The following is a 21,284-nucleotide window of genomic DNA, read 5'->3' as shown; positions in this document are numbered from 1 at the left end:
CAAAAAATGAGAAACACATTTTGATTGGAGTAAACAGCAAGAAGGAATGATTTTTGACCAATAGATATGGGGCTTTCAAACTGTAGTAAAGATGGATGCTGATAAAACGGACACGCCTTTTGGCTAGACGGCTACCGCATGCATTATGGCTATCGGTGAACGGGTACGGTTTCGTACCACCAAATTCTGTTTTGAGCTAACTGGATTACTTCCCCTGAAAAATGGCGGAATTTAGTAATGTGCAAGATGCATACGAAAATTTAAGGCAACACGAGTTGCAGACCAACAGCAGATATGCTTCTTCTAAGGTTACAAAGGATTTCGGAAAGATTGGTTCGTATTTGAATTTTTTCGTTTTATTATGAAGTATCACTTACATTCCGTTCCCCATGTTTGAAAAGTTTAGTAGCAGCTGGATAGAACATATTTCCGGATAAAATTATGCTGCGATACATGACATGTGTCTTACTTTTATCATGAGTATGGTCTACTTATATCAGAAAAATTGACCTAGCTGATTAAGAAAAAATATTTGAAAAGCCTCTACTGGCTTCATGTCCAAAATATATGTTCTGTTAGGAAATCTCGAACGAAATTCGTTTGGAATGTTGCATATTTTGTGTTTTGTTTCTTTAGTTTAGTGTCATTAGCTGCCAAATGTTTAAGAAGAAGAAAAAACAGATTCTGGATGTGTAGATATTTACTTGCATAGATCTGTTACATTATATTTATGGAAGTGTCTAGGGGTACGGATCTGTAATCTCTAATTAGCTTGTGTTTGCGCCTTGCTTTATTTCAAAGCATTTGCCAACTTGATCGATCGCTGTCAAATCAACAGATCCTTCTTCTTAAAATTACTACATTCCTTCATAACTGAAGATTATGTTCAGGTGGTGATTAAAATTTGATCGTGTTTTTACAACAGATTTATACATGTGCTAAAACATTAAAACTGTTCCAATTTTTTACATTAATAAAACTTTGTACATTGGTCAGTATTTAAAGATTTAGAGAAGAGATAAGGACAGGCACAGTGACAAGAGTTCTGAAGCAGTCCACTGCGGCTGCTGTATGTGCGACAGTCGGCAACATGTTCCACTGACCTATTGTCCTATGAAAAAATGTACATATAGGAATCATTTGATGTGCCAATGTGTCTAAAGCTGTATAGGTTACCATGTCCATGCCATGTTCTTGAATGAGCTGGTATTAGTAAGTTCATTTATGGAAAAATAGCTACAACGTGGTGGACAATTTTGTAGAACATTATTAGCCGGGCTCTGGTTTGTCTAATAATAATATCTGTTTTCTTTATTTAAAGGTTTGGAGACAGCTAAGAAAGTGTTTTGGGAAGACCCTTCCGAGGTGGTTTTGTATATAAACTGGTGATCAGAGTATCAAAAAATTTATACAAAGGCAAAATGAAATAAGGCAAACTGATTAGAATGTCCATACTTTAAGTTTTATTTATACAGGTAAACATGCACATCATAGTTTCATAAATAATCTTTGTTATTACTTTTTATCACTTTATTTCAGAGGAAAAGGACTTCATTTGTTTACCCAGAACTTACTAAGAAGAAGAAAAGTGCCGATGAAGTGTACTGTGTTTGTAGGAGGAAATACAAGAAAAGGTACCTCAAAACTGAATACACTGTAAAAAATTTCATCAATCAAATTCATGAAAGGAATCCAAAATTATAAATAACACCTAACTAGGTCAGTATAAAGTCTTCTATGGATTTGAAGATTTTTGGTTTGCTGCTTCCATGGTAAGGAAAAGTAGTTCCTGTATGAGTCTGAAAGCTTGAATTTGGTTAGCCAAGCTTATGTTATAAAGAGCAGCTCTATGTCACAAAAAGAAATAGGCATATGAAAGTTAATTTATATAAAGGTCCTTATTAATTTTTTGAATTCCAGAATGTATTAACTACTGCCTAGGGCATCTACGCCTACCTTGTTTCAAGTCATTGGTTTTTATGTCAGTCAGGTATGATCAAACATTAGTAGTTCGGTATAGCCGGTAACAGACCATTTTTATATGTTAGTATATTGATGACATGCATTTTTATGCCCCCGGCATCTACTGATGCTGGAGACATATAGTGATAGTCCTGTCCGTCCATTCGTGCGTATGACATTAACCAAATTGGACCGTTTCGTCTAGCATCAATGCCCCTTACTAGAAACACTTGATACTAATGCAGATGTAAGCTGTGACCATTGCTCGTCTTCAGACATCACCTAACCTTGACCTTGACCTCATTTTGGACTTAGGTTGCTTTATATGGGCCATCTCTTGCTTAACCAAAATGGACCGTTTCGTCTAGCAACAATACTGCTTACATGAATGAATTCTTACTAATACAGATGTAACCTGTGACCATTCCTCATCTTCATACAACACCTGACCTCAGTTTGACCTTGACCTCTTTATGGACTTAGGTTGCTTTGTATCGACAAGGATGCCACCGGGGGCATGAAGCGTTTATTGAATGCAGCTCCCTGTTTTCTTATAGTGAATGCATGTGGTGTTGCGATTCATGCACTGAATGGTTCCATCCAAAATGTATTGGTAGAGATGACGAAGAGGAACCACCCAGAAATGAAACGTCATTCCTGTGCAAGCCTTGTCTGGTAAAGCATCAGTTAAAGAAAATTTGTAATGTTTTACAATATTTGTGTCCCCCATGAGTGGTGGGTGGCATATAGATTTGCTCTTGTCTGTGCATCCGTCCGTGTGTCCATCCGATGTTTGTGATGCACCTAGCTCAAAAAGTATTTGATATAAATTGATGAAACCTTGCATGAGTCTTTATCATAATATGAACTTGCGCACCTCCTATTTTTCGTCTGGCTCCGCCCCCTATTTTTAGAGTTATGGCCCCTGAAATATTCAAACATGCACATTTTCAGCTTGTGACACATCTAGCTCAAAAAGTGTATGATATAAATGGATGAAAACTTACATAAATCTTTATCATAATATGAACTTGCACACCTCCCATTTATTTGCTGGCTCCTCCCCCTATTTTTAAAGTTATGACCCCTGAAATAGTACAAATATGCACATTTTCACCTAATTATGTGCCTAACTCAAAAAGTAACCTTGCTTGAGTCCTTATCATAATGTGACCTTCCACACTTGGCATTCTTCTATAGAATCTTAGTGTTTATTATAGAGTTATGACCCTTGAAATAGCCAAAATAGTGAATTTTGTGTTTGTGATGCTCATAGCTAGAAAAGTATATGGTATAGAATAATGAATCCTTTTCATAATTGTTTGGAGGCTATACCCAATTAAGAATGCAAAGATTGGAATTATTTCCCCCTTATTGTGGGGGCACACCCTGTGTCCTTCAGACACATTCTAGTTTTAATAAATATATAATTGATATTCTTATTCCTTTTTTTCCACTTGAATTTTAATATGTGACCATTCTTTTATTATAGTATGCAGTGGCTGGGGGGGATGGGGGGTGTGTTCCCATCCTACCTGGAAATATTGATCCCTACTAGGTGGAGTGTGAAGTTGGTGTATCCAGTAATATTCCCTGTTCCGTCTTATAGTCGTACTGTGGTCTGACGTTTGGTCATATTGGATGATATCAATAATTTGATATTTTACGTGTTCGACATTATTATTTATCAATGTTGAAATGTTTTGGCGACAGGAGTATCCTTACTGAGTAGTATATCTCTCAGGTGTTCTTTGATTCAAATTTGGAATTCACGTTTCGTTTATCCCACATATTGTTTCATGCATTTTGTGCATGTGAGTAGATATACAACGTTTTGTGTTGTGCAGTGGCCTTGGAGTTTTCTTTCTCCATTTCTGTGCATTCTCTTATTATAGTTCAAGTAGTTGGAATTAAGTTTACTGTACTCAATGCAACAAGTGATTTTATGCAAAGCATTACATAATGTTGACATAGTACACATAGTATGTTTAATCTTCTGTTTTGCATTTTCAAGACTGAGCAATTGAAAGAATGGTCTGTAGATGGAATAGAATCACTTCTTGGTTCTACTGTCGATGAAGAAGATTTAGACGAAGAGGATTTTTTGATCAAAATGGAGGAAGTACAGAAGCATGTAGGTTGCTTAAGTAATTATAAAAACATGCATACAGTAGTATGTACAACATTATGATCAGAAACACATTGATAATGAGCAGTATGTACCAGAACTGCTATTAAATCTTCAGTGCACTACATTAATGTAGTTGTTTTCATACCGTTTTGCCCACCCGCTTAGCTCAGTAGGTAAGAGCGTTGGTCTACAGATCGCGGGGCCGCGAGTTCGATCCTCAGGCGGGGCATATGTTCTCCGTGACTATTTGATAAACGACATTGTGTCTGAAATCATTAGTCCTCCACCTCTGATTCATGTGGGGCAGTTGGCAGTTACTTGCAGAGAACAGGTTTGTACTGGTACAGAACCCAGGAACACCGGTTAGGTTAACTGTCCGCCGTTACATGACTGAAATACTGTTAAAAAACAGCGTTAAACCCAAAACAAACAAACAAACAAATCATACCGTTTTATAAAAACATTAGTTTCCAATATGCAGTGAATGCAGTATCGAATGATGTTATCTTAATGGATATTACAGATGAGGGAGGCATATGCACGATGTTGGTATCTAGTCCGTCTTGAAGGAAATAGAAGGTAATAGTTTATTGTTTTAGCTACATAGTTATAGGTTTTTACCTTTGTATCAGGAAATATGCATGAGTTTTTCAGCGGAGATATTGTGGACATAAGGAGCGCAATATTCTTCCGCTGAAGAACAAGTGGATATTTCCCGGTGCAAGATAATAACTGTTTTATTACATGTACATCAACAGGTAAAAATATATATTGAAAATATCCTAAATAATAAGTATTATGTTCAATAGCTGGAATAGAATTGACAATAGTGAACTAAGTAGAAAAATTAGTGCAACAACTAACACTGAATTGCTTCAAGCACCCAGTATGACACTCGGGCGTAAATGTATGCAAATATATTGACGCTTCCTGTATCACTGCAACTTAACCGGAAATAGAAATGAGTATGTAATAACTGCTCATACCTGGTTTGATATGTTTATATAGTGATGAACGCAATCTTACATGTATATAGACTTTTTCTAATGGAAGTATTATCATAATCAACGAATTTCAAACAAATATTTAACACATGTCTTGCATCCTAAACAGACTTGGATGTAATTTGATTTCAGCTACATGCCTTGGATGAAGCGACACATAATGTTCACAAAACAGAGAGGCTTACCACATTCACAAGGATTTGGGGAAGCTTTGTTCAGTCCACAGGTAGGATAACTAATTCTTAAAGAGAATGGAGTGTCACTAATTCGGTTGAAAATGTCCTTCCATTGTGTAGAAGGAAGGCCATAATAAATAGATCCTAATTTTATCCTCTTATTTTATACATATGAACTTGGGGGAAATTTCAGGTTAAAGTTTTTATTGCACTTTCATTCTGTCTCTATTATTACTGAATGGATCGATTCAAACTTTAAATAGTTGATCAACATCATCAGCCACACCATTGACTTGTATAGTGTTTTGATACACTTTATCTTTCCCTGCCTTACCCTTGCAGGATCGTAAGAGGCGAATAATAGGGTCTTATCACTTGGTTTTGCAGTAACTCTGCGCTTCCAGGTATGCAAATTTTATTTCAATGTAAATGAGATGTGGAACCAAATTTTATAGTCCTGTTTGGCCCTATATAACCTATACTGTGTTGGTGCGCCGTAAAACCCAAATAAATACATAAATTATCTTTACCTCTCTTATTACTTAATATTTTTTGTACAGACTTGGGCTATTGTACAATAGCTTCACCCACAAATGAGAATCAATAAACACTCTAGTGACAGCTACAGCTTTATCAAATATGCCCAATTTCACTATCCAGCTTCGAAAAAGTTGAGCACGCTGTCTCCTTTAGTTTTTACTAATTTGTTTTATTTAATATTAACAACTATCCGCTTCCTGGAAAAACCAGTACTGGTGTCATATGAGAAGTCATGGACGTGACACCAGTGGGGCTCGAACCCATGACCCAAGGATTGAGCGGCCAACACCTTATCCACTAGACCACCACTCCCCTGTCTCCTTTGACAGCTGTTGTTAATTTTGTATTCATTTTAAGTAATGATTGGTTAAATAATTTGGTGTATCTCTCATGTTTCACTTTACTGCAAAATTCTTTTACAGGCCATTTGTATGATAAAGGTGAATTTAAGAAAAAGATTCCAAAAGTTGAAAGAGTAAGTGAACTATTAGTGTTTCAAAGTATTTTTATGCCCTCTTTCCTTGCCATTGTTAGTTAGTTCTTGGTATAGAGGTTAGTCATGCCCATTGTTTTACACCAGAAATGTTGCAGTGTTTTAAATACTCATCTTGTATGAAGTGAATTTTAGCAGTATGTTAATCAGTCAAAGGTTTCTAGATTATAATAATAATTTCAGTCAGTATAATGTTTAATATTATTTATATATATATATGTGTGTGTGTGTGTGTGTGTGTGTGTGTGTGTGTGCGTGTGTGTGTGATTTACATGGCCAGCCACGGAGAAATGATAAATTGTTTTTTTTTTCTTTTTCCAGTTCCAGTTCAATCTATTCAGTGCATTATGTGATACCGTCTGTTGCAAATGAGGATTTGAAATCTTTTTTCGAAGAGGAAACAGGGTAAGCAGATTTATTATTTAATATTACTATTAATTAAAACGCAGCAATACCTTTATTTCAGTGTGTTATTTAAAGACTTCTTGAAGTGACAATTTATTACTTTACAGCATTTTATGAGAAAAAGAAAGATATACTTTTCCTATTACATTTACTTCATAACAGCGGGTGTTAAGTGCTGTGTTGTGGCCATAAAAAGTCACCCCAACTTCATTTCAGTGTTGCTGTATTTCTGGTCATTTGGGATCATTGATTTCAACTCATTTAGATTTCAAGATTGAATACCGCTTAAGTGGGTGATAGGGGGTGTTGGCAGTATTGCAATTTTCATTACTGCTCATGAACAAAATCAATCAAATAAAGTCTTCTATTTTCACAGTTTACCTTGTTCTTTGTGCTTTTCTGTGGATCTACTTTTCAGGTTATATTCTTTTATGAATATACAGAAATGTAACATTACTTTGTTTCAGTCAATCGGAGAACTATATTTATAAAGTGATGGTGAAGGAGGCAATGATAACAATAATGCAGGAGGTGAGAGGTCTATTAGACTTGAACAAAGACATATTTGTATTTTATAAGACAATTACAATAAATATTTCAATATTTTGATAGATAAATCATTTACATACCTCCACCTCTTTGTGTATTTAGCATTAGGAGATTTGCATTTTCTAGAACAAGTTACCATATATTAACATGGAGCACATTATGATAATTTTGGAATGCACTACCATATAATTTAAAAATTGCGTTAAGTTCAGTTATTAGTGACCAAAAAAATTTTTAAAAAATGAACATTGGATTGTATATTAAAGTTTTGTTCCATTGTTAGGCCATAGGTGACGAATATGAAAATGTGGACGTGGAGCTGCGGAAAACAGAGGGGAAAACTACAAATAAATCCAATTCACTTCTGTTGAATTGTAAGTAAACCACATTTATAAAACTCATGCAGAAATGTAGTCCTCCCACTTTGCTTAACATGGAGAGCAGGGTCGTGACTTCGATTCCCGGCTTGGGCATATGCCCTATTTGAAAAAATACATTGTGTCTGAAATCATTCTTCCTCACCTCTGATAATTCTTGTGGGTAACTTGGAAGTTACTTGCGGAGAAAGGTTTGTACTGGTACAGAATCTAGAAACACTGGTTTCTGCTGATACATAACTGAAATACTTGTGTGGAAATGGTTTTAAATCCAGAAACAAAAGAAATCCAAAAAATAAGCAAAATCAAACATATATGTCTTTCCTGAAGTGCAGTCAGTTTCTAAGTAAAACCTGAAAACATTAAAAAAAAAATTTTTTATCTTTTACTTCAATTCCCTTTTAGTACACACTGTTTATCGTATTCAATTAATGTGATCAATTTGAAAAAATGTATCTCTATGAATATACATATTCTATGTGATTCTGATTATGTGAGAAATGTGCATGTTTATTTTTATTCAGATATAAGAAATGTGCATTTTTATTTATATTCAGATATCATGAACGACAGAGAAAAGTACATCCAATTACACAAGAGGAATTAATGCTGATCTGCTCCATTACAAGTTATTTGTGACACTATATTGATCTGAATTCATACGACTAGAGGTCGTTAAAGTCAAGTACCCAGGACTTTTATTTTCCCTGCTGTAACAATTGCTCTACATTGTCTAATATGTTGAAAGATTTATTTCACGTGACCATGCAGTTGAAAGATGTTACACCATATGTTCTTCATGATTGTGCGTGATCATGCAAGTGTGTTGATTGGAAATAAGTTATTGCAGAATTATATTCCCTCATTTCAAGTGCACCATTTAACTACTGCATGGACTGTCGTGACAATTTGCATGGGTTTCCTTGGATTAAATTCATATTCAAATAAATGTTTAGAATTGGATATGATTGTAACTTTTCTGCACGGCTGATATTAATATAAAGTTTTTTATATGTATTGCAGTCATTTCTGATTAACTCTTATTGTACCCCCCGACAGCAAAGTTGTAAGGGGGGGTATACTGGTTTCAGGTTGTCTGTCTGTCTGTCTGTCTGTCCGTCTGTCTGTCCGTCTGTCCGTAGACGCAATCTTGTGCGCACCATCTCTCCTTATCCCCTTGACAGAATTTAATGACACTTCACACAAGTGATCAGTACCAACAGTAGTTGTGCATGGGGCATGTTAGGTTCTTTTAGAAAAAAAATTTGCAGAGTTATGGGACTTTGTTTTTTGTTACTATACTATATACATAGACACAATCTTGTGCGCACCATCTCTCCTCATCCCCTTGACACAATTTAATGAAACTTCACACAAGTGATCAGTACCAACAGTAGTTGTGCATGGGCATGTTAGGTTCTTTTAGAAAAAAAATTTGCAGAGTTATGGGACTTTTTTTTTTTTGTTACTATACTATATACATAGACACAATCTTGTGCGCACCATCTCTCCTCATCCCCTTGACACAGTTTAACGAAACTTCACACAAGTGATCAGTACCAACGTAGTTGTGCATGGGGCATGTTAGCTTCTTTAGAAAAAAAATTTGCAGAGTTATGGGACTTTTTTTTTTTTTGTTACTATACTATATTATAGACACAATGTTGTGCGCACCATCTCTCCTCATCTCCTTGACACAATTTAATGAAACTTCACACAAGTGATCAGTAACAACAGTAGTTGTGCACGGGGCATGTTAGGTTCTTTCAGTGACAAAAATTGCAGAGTTATGGACTTCGTTTCTTGTTAACATACTATGTACATACAGTCTGCATATGCAATCTTGTGCATGCCTAATCTACCAAACCCTTGCACACAATTTAATGAACACAAGTGATCAGTACCTGAACCCTAGTTGTGCATGGTGCATGTTACATTCTTTTAGATAAATATTCTGCATAGTTATGGGACTTTGTTTTTTGTTACTATACTGTATACATACAGTCTATATATATATAGTCCACATAATTATGCAATCTTGTGTGCGTCAAATTGCAATGTACTGTGTCAGTGCATGCGGGGGGTACATTCATCACCTTTAGTGATAGCTCTAGTTATTTTGGGAATTCCCAATTAACAGCATTTTTGTTGCCAATATAATATCTGAAATTTTTATATGGTTTGTATAGTAAGGCAGTCCAGTTTGCATATGGGTTATTTGTAAACATATTTTTGCAAATGCCCTGCAGAAGTAAGATTTGGAAGCTTACTTTAAACCGATATCCTACTCCATATAGAAATAAAATTAAACTTTTATACTGTATTTAAACATGATATGTAAATGTACAAAACATGTTTTAGACTTATCTGTCAATTGTTAAAAGGTGTATGTCCCTTTGAATATACATGCATGTCAGTTCGATTATTAATTGCCTTTACTATCTGACAAATAAATTTGAAAAAACGAACACTTCAACAGCTTTATTCGATATTCATTCACTTTCATCAAGAACATATCAATGTCCCTACATCTTAAAGATAAGGAAAAGTTATGCCATTTTAAATATAATACGAATCGATTTTAAAAAAGCAGTTAAGAAATGTCCCGAAGTTTGAGCCAGTGGAAACTATTAATTATGATATAAATATGCTATTACTTTATACATTTCCTCGAAGTTTGAGCAAGTTGAACTAATGATTTTATTTCATATTAGTGTGGAATTGTGTCGAATTCTACACTGGGCTTTCCGCCATTGATCTTGAATATTCATTTATATTATTCCTTGTGGCTTGCGCCAGAACCCGTCATTTACTATCATATAGATTTGTTTTGGTTAATACATTTCCTTGAGGTTTGAGCCAGTGGATTTATTAATTTTATATCATATAAAAGTCAAATATTGTCAGATTCTACCTTGTGGGTGCGGCACTTGAAACTGTCATTTCTTACCAGATAGACATGGTTTGACAATACATATTTCCTTGTAGTTTGAGCCATTAAACTGACATATGACAGTATCCAATCAGACCAGTATGTTAGTACATCACAAGCCAAGGATAGCCACAGTAAACTAACATTTTACTTTGTTCTCTCTGTCGAAGATATGAGTAAATTACCGGCTGCAGGGTACTAACACTTTTGTTTTTTTTTCGATTTGTTCATTATAGAAGTATATTAGGAATCAAGGATGGACACAGTTAAATAACATTTAATTCGTTCGATCTGTCCAATAAGGAAATATACTACAGGCCACTGATAGCTGCAGTGAACTATATAACTTCAATTTACTAGTTATGACCGATATATAAGTGAAGAACGGACCAGGGATAGCCACAGTGAAATGACGCTTTACTTTGTTCTGTATGTCCAATATATTCTTATACAACGGGCCAAGGATAGCCACAGTGAAATAACACTTTACTTTGTTTGATTTCACCAATATATAAGCGTATGACAGGCCATGGAGAGCCACAGTGAAAGGGCACTTTACTTTGTGCGATTTGTCCAATATATCATTTTACAACAGACCAGGGATAGCCACAGTGAAATGACGCTTTACATTGTTCGATTTGTCCAATATATCTTTATACAACAGACCAGGGATAGCCACAGTGAAATAACACTTTACTTTATTTGATTTAACTAATATATAAGCGTATGACAGGCCATGGATAGCCACAGTGAAAGGGCACTTTACTTTGTTCGATTTGTCCAATATATCATTTTACAACAGACCAGGGATAGCCACAGTGAAAGGGCACTTTACTTTGTTCGATTTGTCCAATATTTAAGTATATTACAGACCAGGGATAGCCACAGTGAAATAACACTTTACTTTGTTTGATTTCACTAATATATAAGGGTTTGACAGGCCATGGATAGCCACAGTGAAAGGGCACTTTACTTTGTTCGATTTGTCCAATATTTAAGTATATTACAGACCAGGGATAGCCACAGTGAAATGACGCTTTACATTGTTCGATTTGTCCAATATATCATTATACAACAGACCAGGGATAGCCGCAGTGAAAGGGCACTTTACTTTGTTCTATTTGTCCAATATATTCTTATACAACGGGCCAAGGATAGCCACAGTGAAATACCACTTTACTTTGTTTGATTTCAAGAATACATAAGCGTATGACAGGCCATGGATAGCCACAGTGAAAGGGCACTTTACTTTGTTCGATTTGTCCAATATTTTAAGTATATTACAGACCAGGATAGCCACAGTGAAATGACGCTTTACATTGTTCGATTTGTCCAATATATCATTATACAACAGACCAGGGATAGCCGCAGTGAAAGGGCACTTTACTTTGTTCTATTTGTCCAATATATTCTTATACAACGGGCCAAGGATAGCCACAGTGAAATAACACTTTACTTTGTTTGATTTCAAGAATACATAAGCGTATGACAGGCCATGGATAGCCACAGTGAAAGGCACTTTACTTTGTTCGATTTGTCCAATATTTAAGTATATTACAGACCAGGATAGCCACAGTGAAATGACGCTTTACATTGTTCGATTTGTCCAGTATATCATTATACAACAGACCAGGGATAGCCACAGTGAAAGGGAACTTTACTTTGTTCTATTTGTCCAATATATTCTTATACAACGGGCAAAGGATAGCCACAGTGAAATAACACTTTACTTTGTTTGATTTCCCCAATATATAAGCGTATGACAGGCCATGGATAGCCACAGTGAAAGGGCACTTTACTTTGTTCGATTTGTCCAATATTTAAGTATATTACAGACCAGGGATAGCCACAGTGAAATGACGCTTTACATTGTTCAATTTGTCCAATATATCATTTTACAACAGACCAGGGATAGCCACAGTGAAAGGGCACTTTACTTTGTTCGATTTGTCCAATATTTAAGTATATTACAGACCAGGGATAGCCACAGTGAAATAACACTTTACTTTGTTTGATTTCACCAATATATAAGCGTATGACAGGCCATGGATAGCCACAGTGAAAGGGCACTTTACTTTGTTCGATTTGTCCAATATTTAAGTATATTACAGACCAGGGATAGCCACAGTGAAATGACGCTTTACATTGTTCGATTTGTCCAATATATCATTATACAACAGACCAGGGATAGCCGCAGTGAAAGGGCACTTTACTTTGTTCTATTTGTCCAATATATTCTTATACAACGGGCCAAGGATAGCCACAGTGAAATAACACTTTACTTTGTTGATTTCAAGAATACATAAGCGTATGACAGCCATGGATAGCCACAGTGAAAGGGCACTTTACTTTGTTCGATTTGTCCAATATTTAAGTATATTACAGACCAGGGATAGCCACAGTGAAATGACGCTTTACATTGTTCGATTTGTCCAGTATATCATTATACAACAGACCAGGGATAGCCACAGTGAAAGGGCACTTTACTTTGTTCTATTTGTCCAATATATTCTTATACAACGGGCCAAGGATAGCCACAGTGAAATAACACTTTACTTTGTTTGATTTCACCAATATATAAGCGTATGACAGGCCATGGATAGCCACAGTGAAAGGGCACTTTACTTTGTTTGATTTGTCCAATATTTAAGTATATTACAGACCAGGGATAGCCACAGTGAAATGACGCTTTACATTGTTCGATTTGTCCAATATATCATTTTACAACAGACCAGGGATAGCCACAGTGAAAGGGCACTTTACTTTGTTCTATTTGTCCAATATATTCTTATACAACGGGCCAAGGATAGCCACAGTGAAATAACACTTTACTTTGTTTGATTTCCCCAATATATAAGCGTATGACAGGGCATGGATAGCCACAGTGAAAGGGCACTTTACTTTGTTCGATTTGTCCAATATTTAAGTATATTACAGACCAGGGATAGCCACAGTGAAATGACGCTTTACATTGTTCGATTTGTCCAATATATCATTATACAACAGACCAGGGATAGCCGCAGTGAAAGGGCACTTTACTTTGTTCTATTTGTCCAATATATTCTTATACAACGGGCCAAGGATAGCCACAGTGAAATAACACTTTACTTTGTTTGATTTCAAGAATACATTTATGACAGGCCATGGATAGCCACAGTGAAAGGGCACTTTACTTTGTTCGATTTGTCCAATATTTAAGTATATTACAGACCAGGGATAGCCACAGTGAAATGACGCTTTACATTGTTCGATTTGTCCAGTATATCATTATACAACAGACCAGGGATAGCCACAGTGAAAGGGCACTTTACTTTGTTCTATTTGTCCAATATATTCTTATACAACGGGCCAAGGATAGCCACAGTGAAATAACACTTTACTTTGTTTGATTTCCCCAATATATAAGCGTATGACAAGGCATGGATAGCCACAGTGAAAGGGCACTTTACTTTGTTCGATTTGTCCAATATTTAAGTATATTACAGACCAGGGATAGCCACAGTGAAATGACGCTTTACATTGTTCGATTTGTCCAGTATATCATTATACAACAGACCAGGGATAGCCGCAGTGAAAGGGCACTTTACTTTGTTCTATTTGTCCAATATATTCTTATACAACGGGCCAAGGATAGCCACAGTGAAATAACACTTTACTTTGTTCTATTTGTCCAATATATTCTTATACAACGGGCCAAGGATAGCCACAGTGAAATAACACTTTACTTTATTTGATTTCACCAATATATAAGCGTATGACAGGCCATGGATATCCACAGTGAAATAACATATCTCTTTGCCTTATATCGTCACTTAGGATGTATATTACCGTGAAAAGAATAGACACAGTGATATGTTCTATGGCTGTGCTCGTTGTGTCCAGTAAACTACAGGCCATGAATACCCGTAGAAAGACGACATACGACTTCATTTTATATCATTAATAGAGATGCATATCACAATATTGAAGCGTATTACAGGCGATATATAGAGAATGAATTTACAGGATATCATCAATATCGAAGTATTTTACAGGCCGCAGATAGACATAGTAAAACGCAATATGGCTTTGTTTGATATTTCACATGCCATGGATAGAAACGGTAAAATGCCACATGAATTTGTTTTATATCATCAGTATCAAAGTGTTACAGATTGTACGGACAGATGGACAGAGAACATTGCTTTCCCTCCCCCGTAGCCTGTCGTGGCGGGGGATTAACTAAGCCTCATAGTTTAGTATAGTATGAAGATTTCAATTTAGTGGTACACAACCGAACCCTTTCACCGCTAGCCATAATTGTATACGGTAGAGGGATAGCCAAAAGGAAAGTCCGATAAAACATGCTGAGTAACATTTTCAGTCAGAAGCTGTAAATGGATGATCGAGAACAGCTGTTGGGGTTTAAACCTCAGAAAGAAATAATTTACAACAAACTCCTTCCGTACAATGAAGCAATCGATGCAGAATCAAATGATGTGTTGGCGGAAATCAAAGCAAATCTTGGTCGGTCTGTCCAGCTAAGAGACCTCAAAGTTGGTGCAGGTCACTGGTTTGGCCAGCTGTCTAGGTAAGGAGAAATTCTTTTTTTTAAGTCTTTTGTTAAAGAACGTATATGTTAGTGTTGAATAAAACAAGAGGGAAAAGTGACGGTCATTTCCTTGGAAAAGACCACATATGACACAACTGATACAGTTTAGTCAAAATTGCATTACCTCACATCTAGCTAGTCACCATGTACGACAGTGCTCCAGAGTGAGCCCCATACATTAATGGAAAAAAAAAGAAACTTGGATACTGATTGTTAGGTCCATAAAGTTATTGCATCATTCCATTTGTTAACCCCTAAGTAGAGGGAACATGATGTAGCAGTGTATGAAATTCAGATTTGAATCCAATAGCCCGTTCGGGCTACCAGATTAAAAATTTTCCAAGCCCGACATCAATTTCACTAGCCCGAACTTAAACACCTTTAAATACTTAATTTTTGCACCATATAACATTTGGTTTACAGACATCTCTATGCATGTTTAAGTAATAAAAAAGACATACAGTACATGTTTGCCATGTTTTTGAACATTTTTAACTCGAAATACTCCAGTCCAGATCAGCATCGTCAGAGTCCAAAAGCATCGGACATGACACTCCTTGCCAAAACGAAATCTAATCTGTTAAGCCCGATTTTTTAGGATCCGCACTCGCCAATTACTGCAACTCGGACTGTTGACAATTTGTAAGATGTAATACCGAGTGCTGAATACGCATTACACACACGCTGATAGCATAATTTAAGCTCCACCTACTGCAGGTACTTGTGAGATTTTCGCGAGAAGTGTGAAAGCTAATCAAATTATCCGTTACGCTAGAGGTGATTGTATTCAGCCAATTAGAGCTGCGGTTACGTCTTTGGCACTGTGTTTGATTGTCAACAAGTAAGAGTGCAAAAACCAATAATTCCATAAGCGTTTCTCAGTCTGGAAAATCACGATGCAGTACTCGTTTAATAAGCATGTTTTTTTAAACAAATGAGGAAAATTCGGTAGCCCAGTCGGGCTTGTACCTGTGGAAAATCGGTAGCCCGAGCTGAAATTTGGTAGCCACGGGCTGTCGGACTACCGTGAATTTCGAACACTGATGTAGATGTATGCCTTTGCGCAGAGGTACACCTTTTGGGCCATATATGACATGATGACACTTGCAAATATAACATATTTAATCCTGTGGTATTACATCCAAATCTACTAAATAAATGGCTTGTAACAGTGAGGATGGCTTGTTAGTCTTGGTGACAGATGTAAATGTTAGTGTCATACACATTACTAAAACTGGAGTCAAGGCAACAGATATTTAATTTTAATCATAATCAAATTTAAATAAGAATATATATAACTGACTTCTCCTTTTAAGAAAGTTTTTGAGTCAGAATGTCTGTTTGCAGTTTCAGACTGCTGATATTCCATGAAATTTCTTGCAAGATGTAATGTAATGGTAAACTTTTATATCAGGTTTTAAATGTCTTTGTATTATCACAGTTTGTTGAACATATTCTTTAAAACTGGAGTTTTGGATGATGTTTAACAGTTTATGAAAGTATAAGAGAATCCAGATATTTTTTACCAATACTGTAAAATCATTTAATTTCGTGGACATGAAATTTCGTGGTTTTGGTCCAAATGGCAATTTCGTGTGGATCTAAATTCATGGACTTCAACTTTTAAACATAAAACAAATATGGGAATTTACATGTTCGTTGAAATTAAATTTCGTGGATTGACTTAACCACGAAATTCACGAAAATTAGTCCCCAATGAATATCAGTGATTTCACAGTAATAAATTGGGGACAGAGTTACAGACAAGGGCGGGAGGGGATGAGAATCTAACAAATAATTTTTAATTTGCCTAAGATGCTGTAAAGTGAACTAGGTATATTAAGTAGAATTATTTTTATGCCCCCCTTCGGAGGAGGGGTAAATTGTTTTGTAGATGTCAGTCGGTCGGTAAAATAATGTAGACCAATCCTTTTCCAGATGATAACTCAAGAACACTTTGGCCTCGGATCATGAAAGTTGATAGGGAGGTTGGTCATAACCAGCACATGACCCTATTGATTTCGATATCAGTAGGTCAAAGGTCAAGGTCACAGTGTGAGTGACCCCAAACAGTTAACGGCCGAGATTGGTAGCCCTGGAGAACTGTTCTGTGATTGACATTAATTGTAAAGAAATTACAGTGCCTGCTGACTGCAGCATGACTTCATGCTGTAACAGTTTCTCAGGGAATTAATGGTTTTTTTACCTCAAAGACTTTTCTTGAATGTGTTTCCAGGTACAGAGAATTAAACTGGACCAAAAGTACCAAATAAACAAATTTTAGAATGCTTTATACAGTCATGTACATGGGTAGATGCATTTTTACGTTTTACACATAATTTGCAGTGTTGATATTAGAATGGATATTAACCTTTAGTCTGCTGGAGGCAACCGATTCTGCCTTTGCGATCAGTGCAGACAAAGGCTGATCATGGTCTGCACTGTTCGCTATTCAGTCAGTAAATTTTCAATGAACACCCCCGCAAATAAAAAATGGTATTGCCCAAATTGAATGATGGACCATTCCATTTAAGAAATTTAGCTGACTTGGGGTTAAGGCAAGGTTAGACACTAACAGTGTCCCGGGGGCCCGAGGATCCCAAATTTTGAGGAGGAACACCAACTTGTAAAAGATGGTGTGCTGTCAGGATACCTGTTTTTTTTGGTCAATGATAAATAAAAATAAAGATTAATTTCTGTTTGAAAAATATTGTAAGATATTTTGCTAATAAGCAGTTAAAATATGTATGTACCTAAGGTGGAAAGTTAGTGCTGGTCCTGAATAATAAAAAATCGACAGTTAACAGATGCTTAGAGATTGCATGCATGTAAAGCATCTATGTGATATAAATTTGAAATAAGAATTCTCGACTTGTTTTGACATTTGTTGTGATTTTTTCATATATCATATTAAGAGGGATCCCAAAACCTGAGGAGGACCCCAAGATTTAAAAGGTAGAGATTCCTTTGTGTACCCTGTTCAGATAAGTTAGTGTCTAACCCTGTAAGGTGATGCATATTATGCAAGTCAATTCAAGAGATTAATAGACTATAGTACAGTTTGGAACCACTATGTTGTCAGTATTAATTGCAAGATGTTTGTAGCTCACCAGACCAAAGGTGCAGCTTTTAGTATGTCTTTTTTCTGTTGCCTGTTGTTGTCCATCCACAATAGTCTTATGTGCGCCATAGCGGGCCTATTTGTTATTTGATTTTGACCAAACGTGTAAAAGATCTGTTTAGGTCTTTGAAGCAGTTATATCGGACCATGACCGCCAGAATTATGGCTCCAGAAATGACATATATTGTTCTTATCTTGATCGGAATACATTTGAAAATAACTCTTAAGTGCAAATGCTACAGTGTCAAGGGAATTTTTCCATACAAATTCCATACACATTTTTAGTCAGGGACATTTTCCATGCAACTTTCTGTATGTCTTGAAATTTTCCAGTGTTTCCCTGGAATACAGGACACTTTTCCATGGAACATTTCCAGGGCTTTACACTTCAGTGTCAGTAGCATATTTTCCATGCAATTTCCATGGAAAACCTTGCTTGTCCATGGACATATTACAAACGGGATAGGGATAGTAGACCGGTTTCCAAAGAGAAAAGTCTGTGAATGACCACAAGAATTTATACAGGTGTTATTATTCAATGCCTAGCACTACAGAGCAAATTATAATGATTGAAATGCTGCAAGATCGAGAATTTTATGACCCGAGCCTAACAGGAGTTAATGATAGATGCCACTCAAAAGAAAGTTCTCCAGGGCTACCTATCTCGGCCCTTAAACAGTTTCCGGATGAGAACTCCAAGAACACTTGTGCCTAGGATCATGAAAGTTGATAAGGAGGTGGTCACGACCAACAGATGACCCCAATTGATTTTAAGGTCAGTAGGTCAAAGGTCAAGGTCACAGTGACCCGGAAAAGTTAAACGGTTTCTGGATGATAACGTAAGAACACTTGGGCCCAGGATCATGAAAGTTGATAGGGAGGTTAAGCAGCAGATGACCCCTACTGACTTTGAGGTCAGTAGGTCAAAGGTCAAGGTCGAGGTGACCTGTAACAGTTAAACGGTTTCTGGATGATAACTCAAGAACGCTTGGGCCTAGGATCATGAAACTTGATAGGGAATTTGATTGTGATCAGCAGATGAACCCTAATGATTTTGAGATCAGTAGGTCAAAGGTCATGGTCACAGTGACCCAGAACAGTTAAACAGTTTCCAGATGATAACTCAAGAACACTTGGGTCTAGGATCATGAAAGTTGATAGGGAGATAAATCATGACCAGCAGATGACCCTTATTGATTTTGAGATCAGTAGGCCAGAGGTCAAGGTCACAGTGACCCCAAACAGTTGAACCATTTCAAGACGATAATTTGAGAATGCTTTGGCCGAAGATCACGAAAATTGATAGGGAAGTTGATCATGATCAACAGTTATGATCAACTGTTGACCCCTATTGCTTTTGAGGGGAAAGGTCAACGTCACAGTGACCTGGAACAGTTAAACTGTTTTCGGACGATTGTTTGAGAATGCTTGGGCCTAGGATCACGAAAGGAGATTGATCATGATCAGCAGACGACCCCTATTGATTTTGAGGTCAATAGGTCAAGGTCATATTGACCCAGAACAGTAGAACTTTTGTGTACAGTAACCAAATAATTTCTGTTCCTTGCGCAGTTACTGAATGCATCAAGGGGGCATTTCGTGTTCTATGAGCTCTTGTTTACATGTTGACATAATTATAGCAGTATGTTTGCATTAAAAATCATGTATACTTTCAGATATATCCGCCTATATGGTTTGAAGTTTTCGAAAGAGGACCATGTCAACTTTATCCATTTACTGTATGAGCTAACAGTAATTCCTGACCTGGAGTTGTCTTTGGTGTCTAAGTTTGCTACACAACTCTCACATCTTCTCAAGTAAGTTATTGACTTTACCCATCACTTTTTTTTTGACATGTTGATATCCTCTAAATTATTACGGTATATTGCAAATCATGGCCAAACTTGTCGCAAAAATAAAACGACAAGAAAAATCTGTAAAAACTTTTTGTTCAGTGTTTCTGTTAAGTTCAAAGAAAAAAGAATTCTATTGCTGAACACAGTTGTAGTTATGTCTGAATCATGACATCTGTAGTTCTGTCTGAATTGCAACATCTGGTAAAAAGTGAGGCGTTGTTGCTATGTCCGAATTGTGACATTTGCAGTTATGTCTGTTGGTATGTCTGAATGGTGACATTTGCACAAGTTTCTGTCTGTTGGTATGTCTGAATTGTGACATCTGCAGTTATGTCTGTTGGTATGTCTGAATTGTGACATTTGCAGTTATATCTGTTGGTATGTCTGAATTGTGACATCTGCAAATATGTCTGTTGGTATGTTTGAATTGTGACATCTGCAGTTATGTCTGTTGGTATGTCTAAATTGTAACATCTGCAGTTATGTCTGTTGGTATGTTTGAATTGTGACATCTGCAGTTACATCTGAATTTTGACATCAAATGAGTTTGTTGTCAGACTTGTCTTGCATTTTTGTTACACAGTAGTTATATCTGCAGGGGTGGCCAAATCATTTTTGCAGCCCAGCTTGTCAAATAGTCTATACAGACAAGTAAAATTTTACAATATTTTGTTAACAATGTATAACCTTTAAACGGATATTAAAATAGAAAATTGCTTTTGCCAGAAATGGACAAGTAAGTCAAAGTCAGATTTCACCACCACTATATCTGAATTATTACGTCTGTAGTTATGTCTAGTGAAAGAGAAGGTTTAGTGTAAAACTTAACTGATCAAAATGATCATTGAGGAGATGGCTCTAGTTCATTTTCTGTAATGATTAATTAAAGCCATTATCTTCTACAGTTGCTTCATTGCAGAAACTAGTTTGTCATTTAATGAAATTGGCAGTTCAAAAATAACGAGAAAAAAAAATCTGATTCACTGCAAATCTTTATAATCGCAAAAAACAAAATTATGTGAGGTAATTGTACACTCCATTTTTGTCCCCCCCCCCCTCCCCCCATATAGATTTGGTCTTGTCCATCCGTCTGAAGTTTTTGACGCGCCTAGGTCAAAATGTATTTGATATAAATTGATGAAACCTT

At 36.3% G+C, this 21,284-nt stretch overlaps 2 protein-coding genes across 2 annotated transcripts in view; both read left to right on the top strand.

The window, feature by feature from the left end:
• The first annotated feature begins 128 nt into the window (after positions 1-128).
• Positions 129-10,105, top strand: LOC123557253 (uncharacterized). Its single transcript, XM_045348623.2, has 11 exons — positions 129-333; positions 1,540-1,634; positions 2,520-2,637; positions 3,977-4,096; positions 4,617-4,672; positions 5,230-5,323; positions 6,236-6,288; positions 6,628-6,711; positions 7,179-7,242; positions 7,544-7,634; positions 8,195-10,105. Exons 1-11 carry the CDS (start codon positions 295-297, stop codon positions 8,242-8,244), a joined length of 864 nt encoding a protein of 287 aa, XP_045204558.1. The 5' UTR covers positions 129-294; the 3' UTR covers positions 8,245-10,105.
• A 4,805-nt stretch (positions 10,106-14,910) lies between these two features.
• The window catches only part of LOC123526956 (proteasome activator complex subunit 4B-like), a 73,748-nt gene continuing 67,374 nt past the window's right edge, over positions 14,911-21,284 (top strand). The window contains exons 1-2 of the mRNA XM_053528603.1: positions 14,911-15,139; positions 19,958-20,098. Of these exons, the coding sequence (XP_053384578.1) occupies positions 14,946-15,139; positions 19,958-20,098 (335 nt within the window). The 5' untranslated portion in view covers positions 14,911-14,945. The remainder of the gene's footprint in view (positions 15,140-19,957; positions 20,099-21,284) is intronic.

The sequence above is a fragment of the Mercenaria mercenaria genome, chromosome 1 (assembly GCF_021730395.1).
Source record: "Mercenaria mercenaria strain notata chromosome 1, MADL_Memer_1, whole genome shotgun sequence".
Taxonomy (NCBI): domain Eukaryota; kingdom Metazoa; phylum Mollusca; class Bivalvia; order Venerida; family Veneridae; genus Mercenaria; species Mercenaria mercenaria.
The sequence above is the reverse complement of the archived record's forward strand: the minus strand, read 5'-3'. Positions and strand labels throughout refer to the sequence as shown.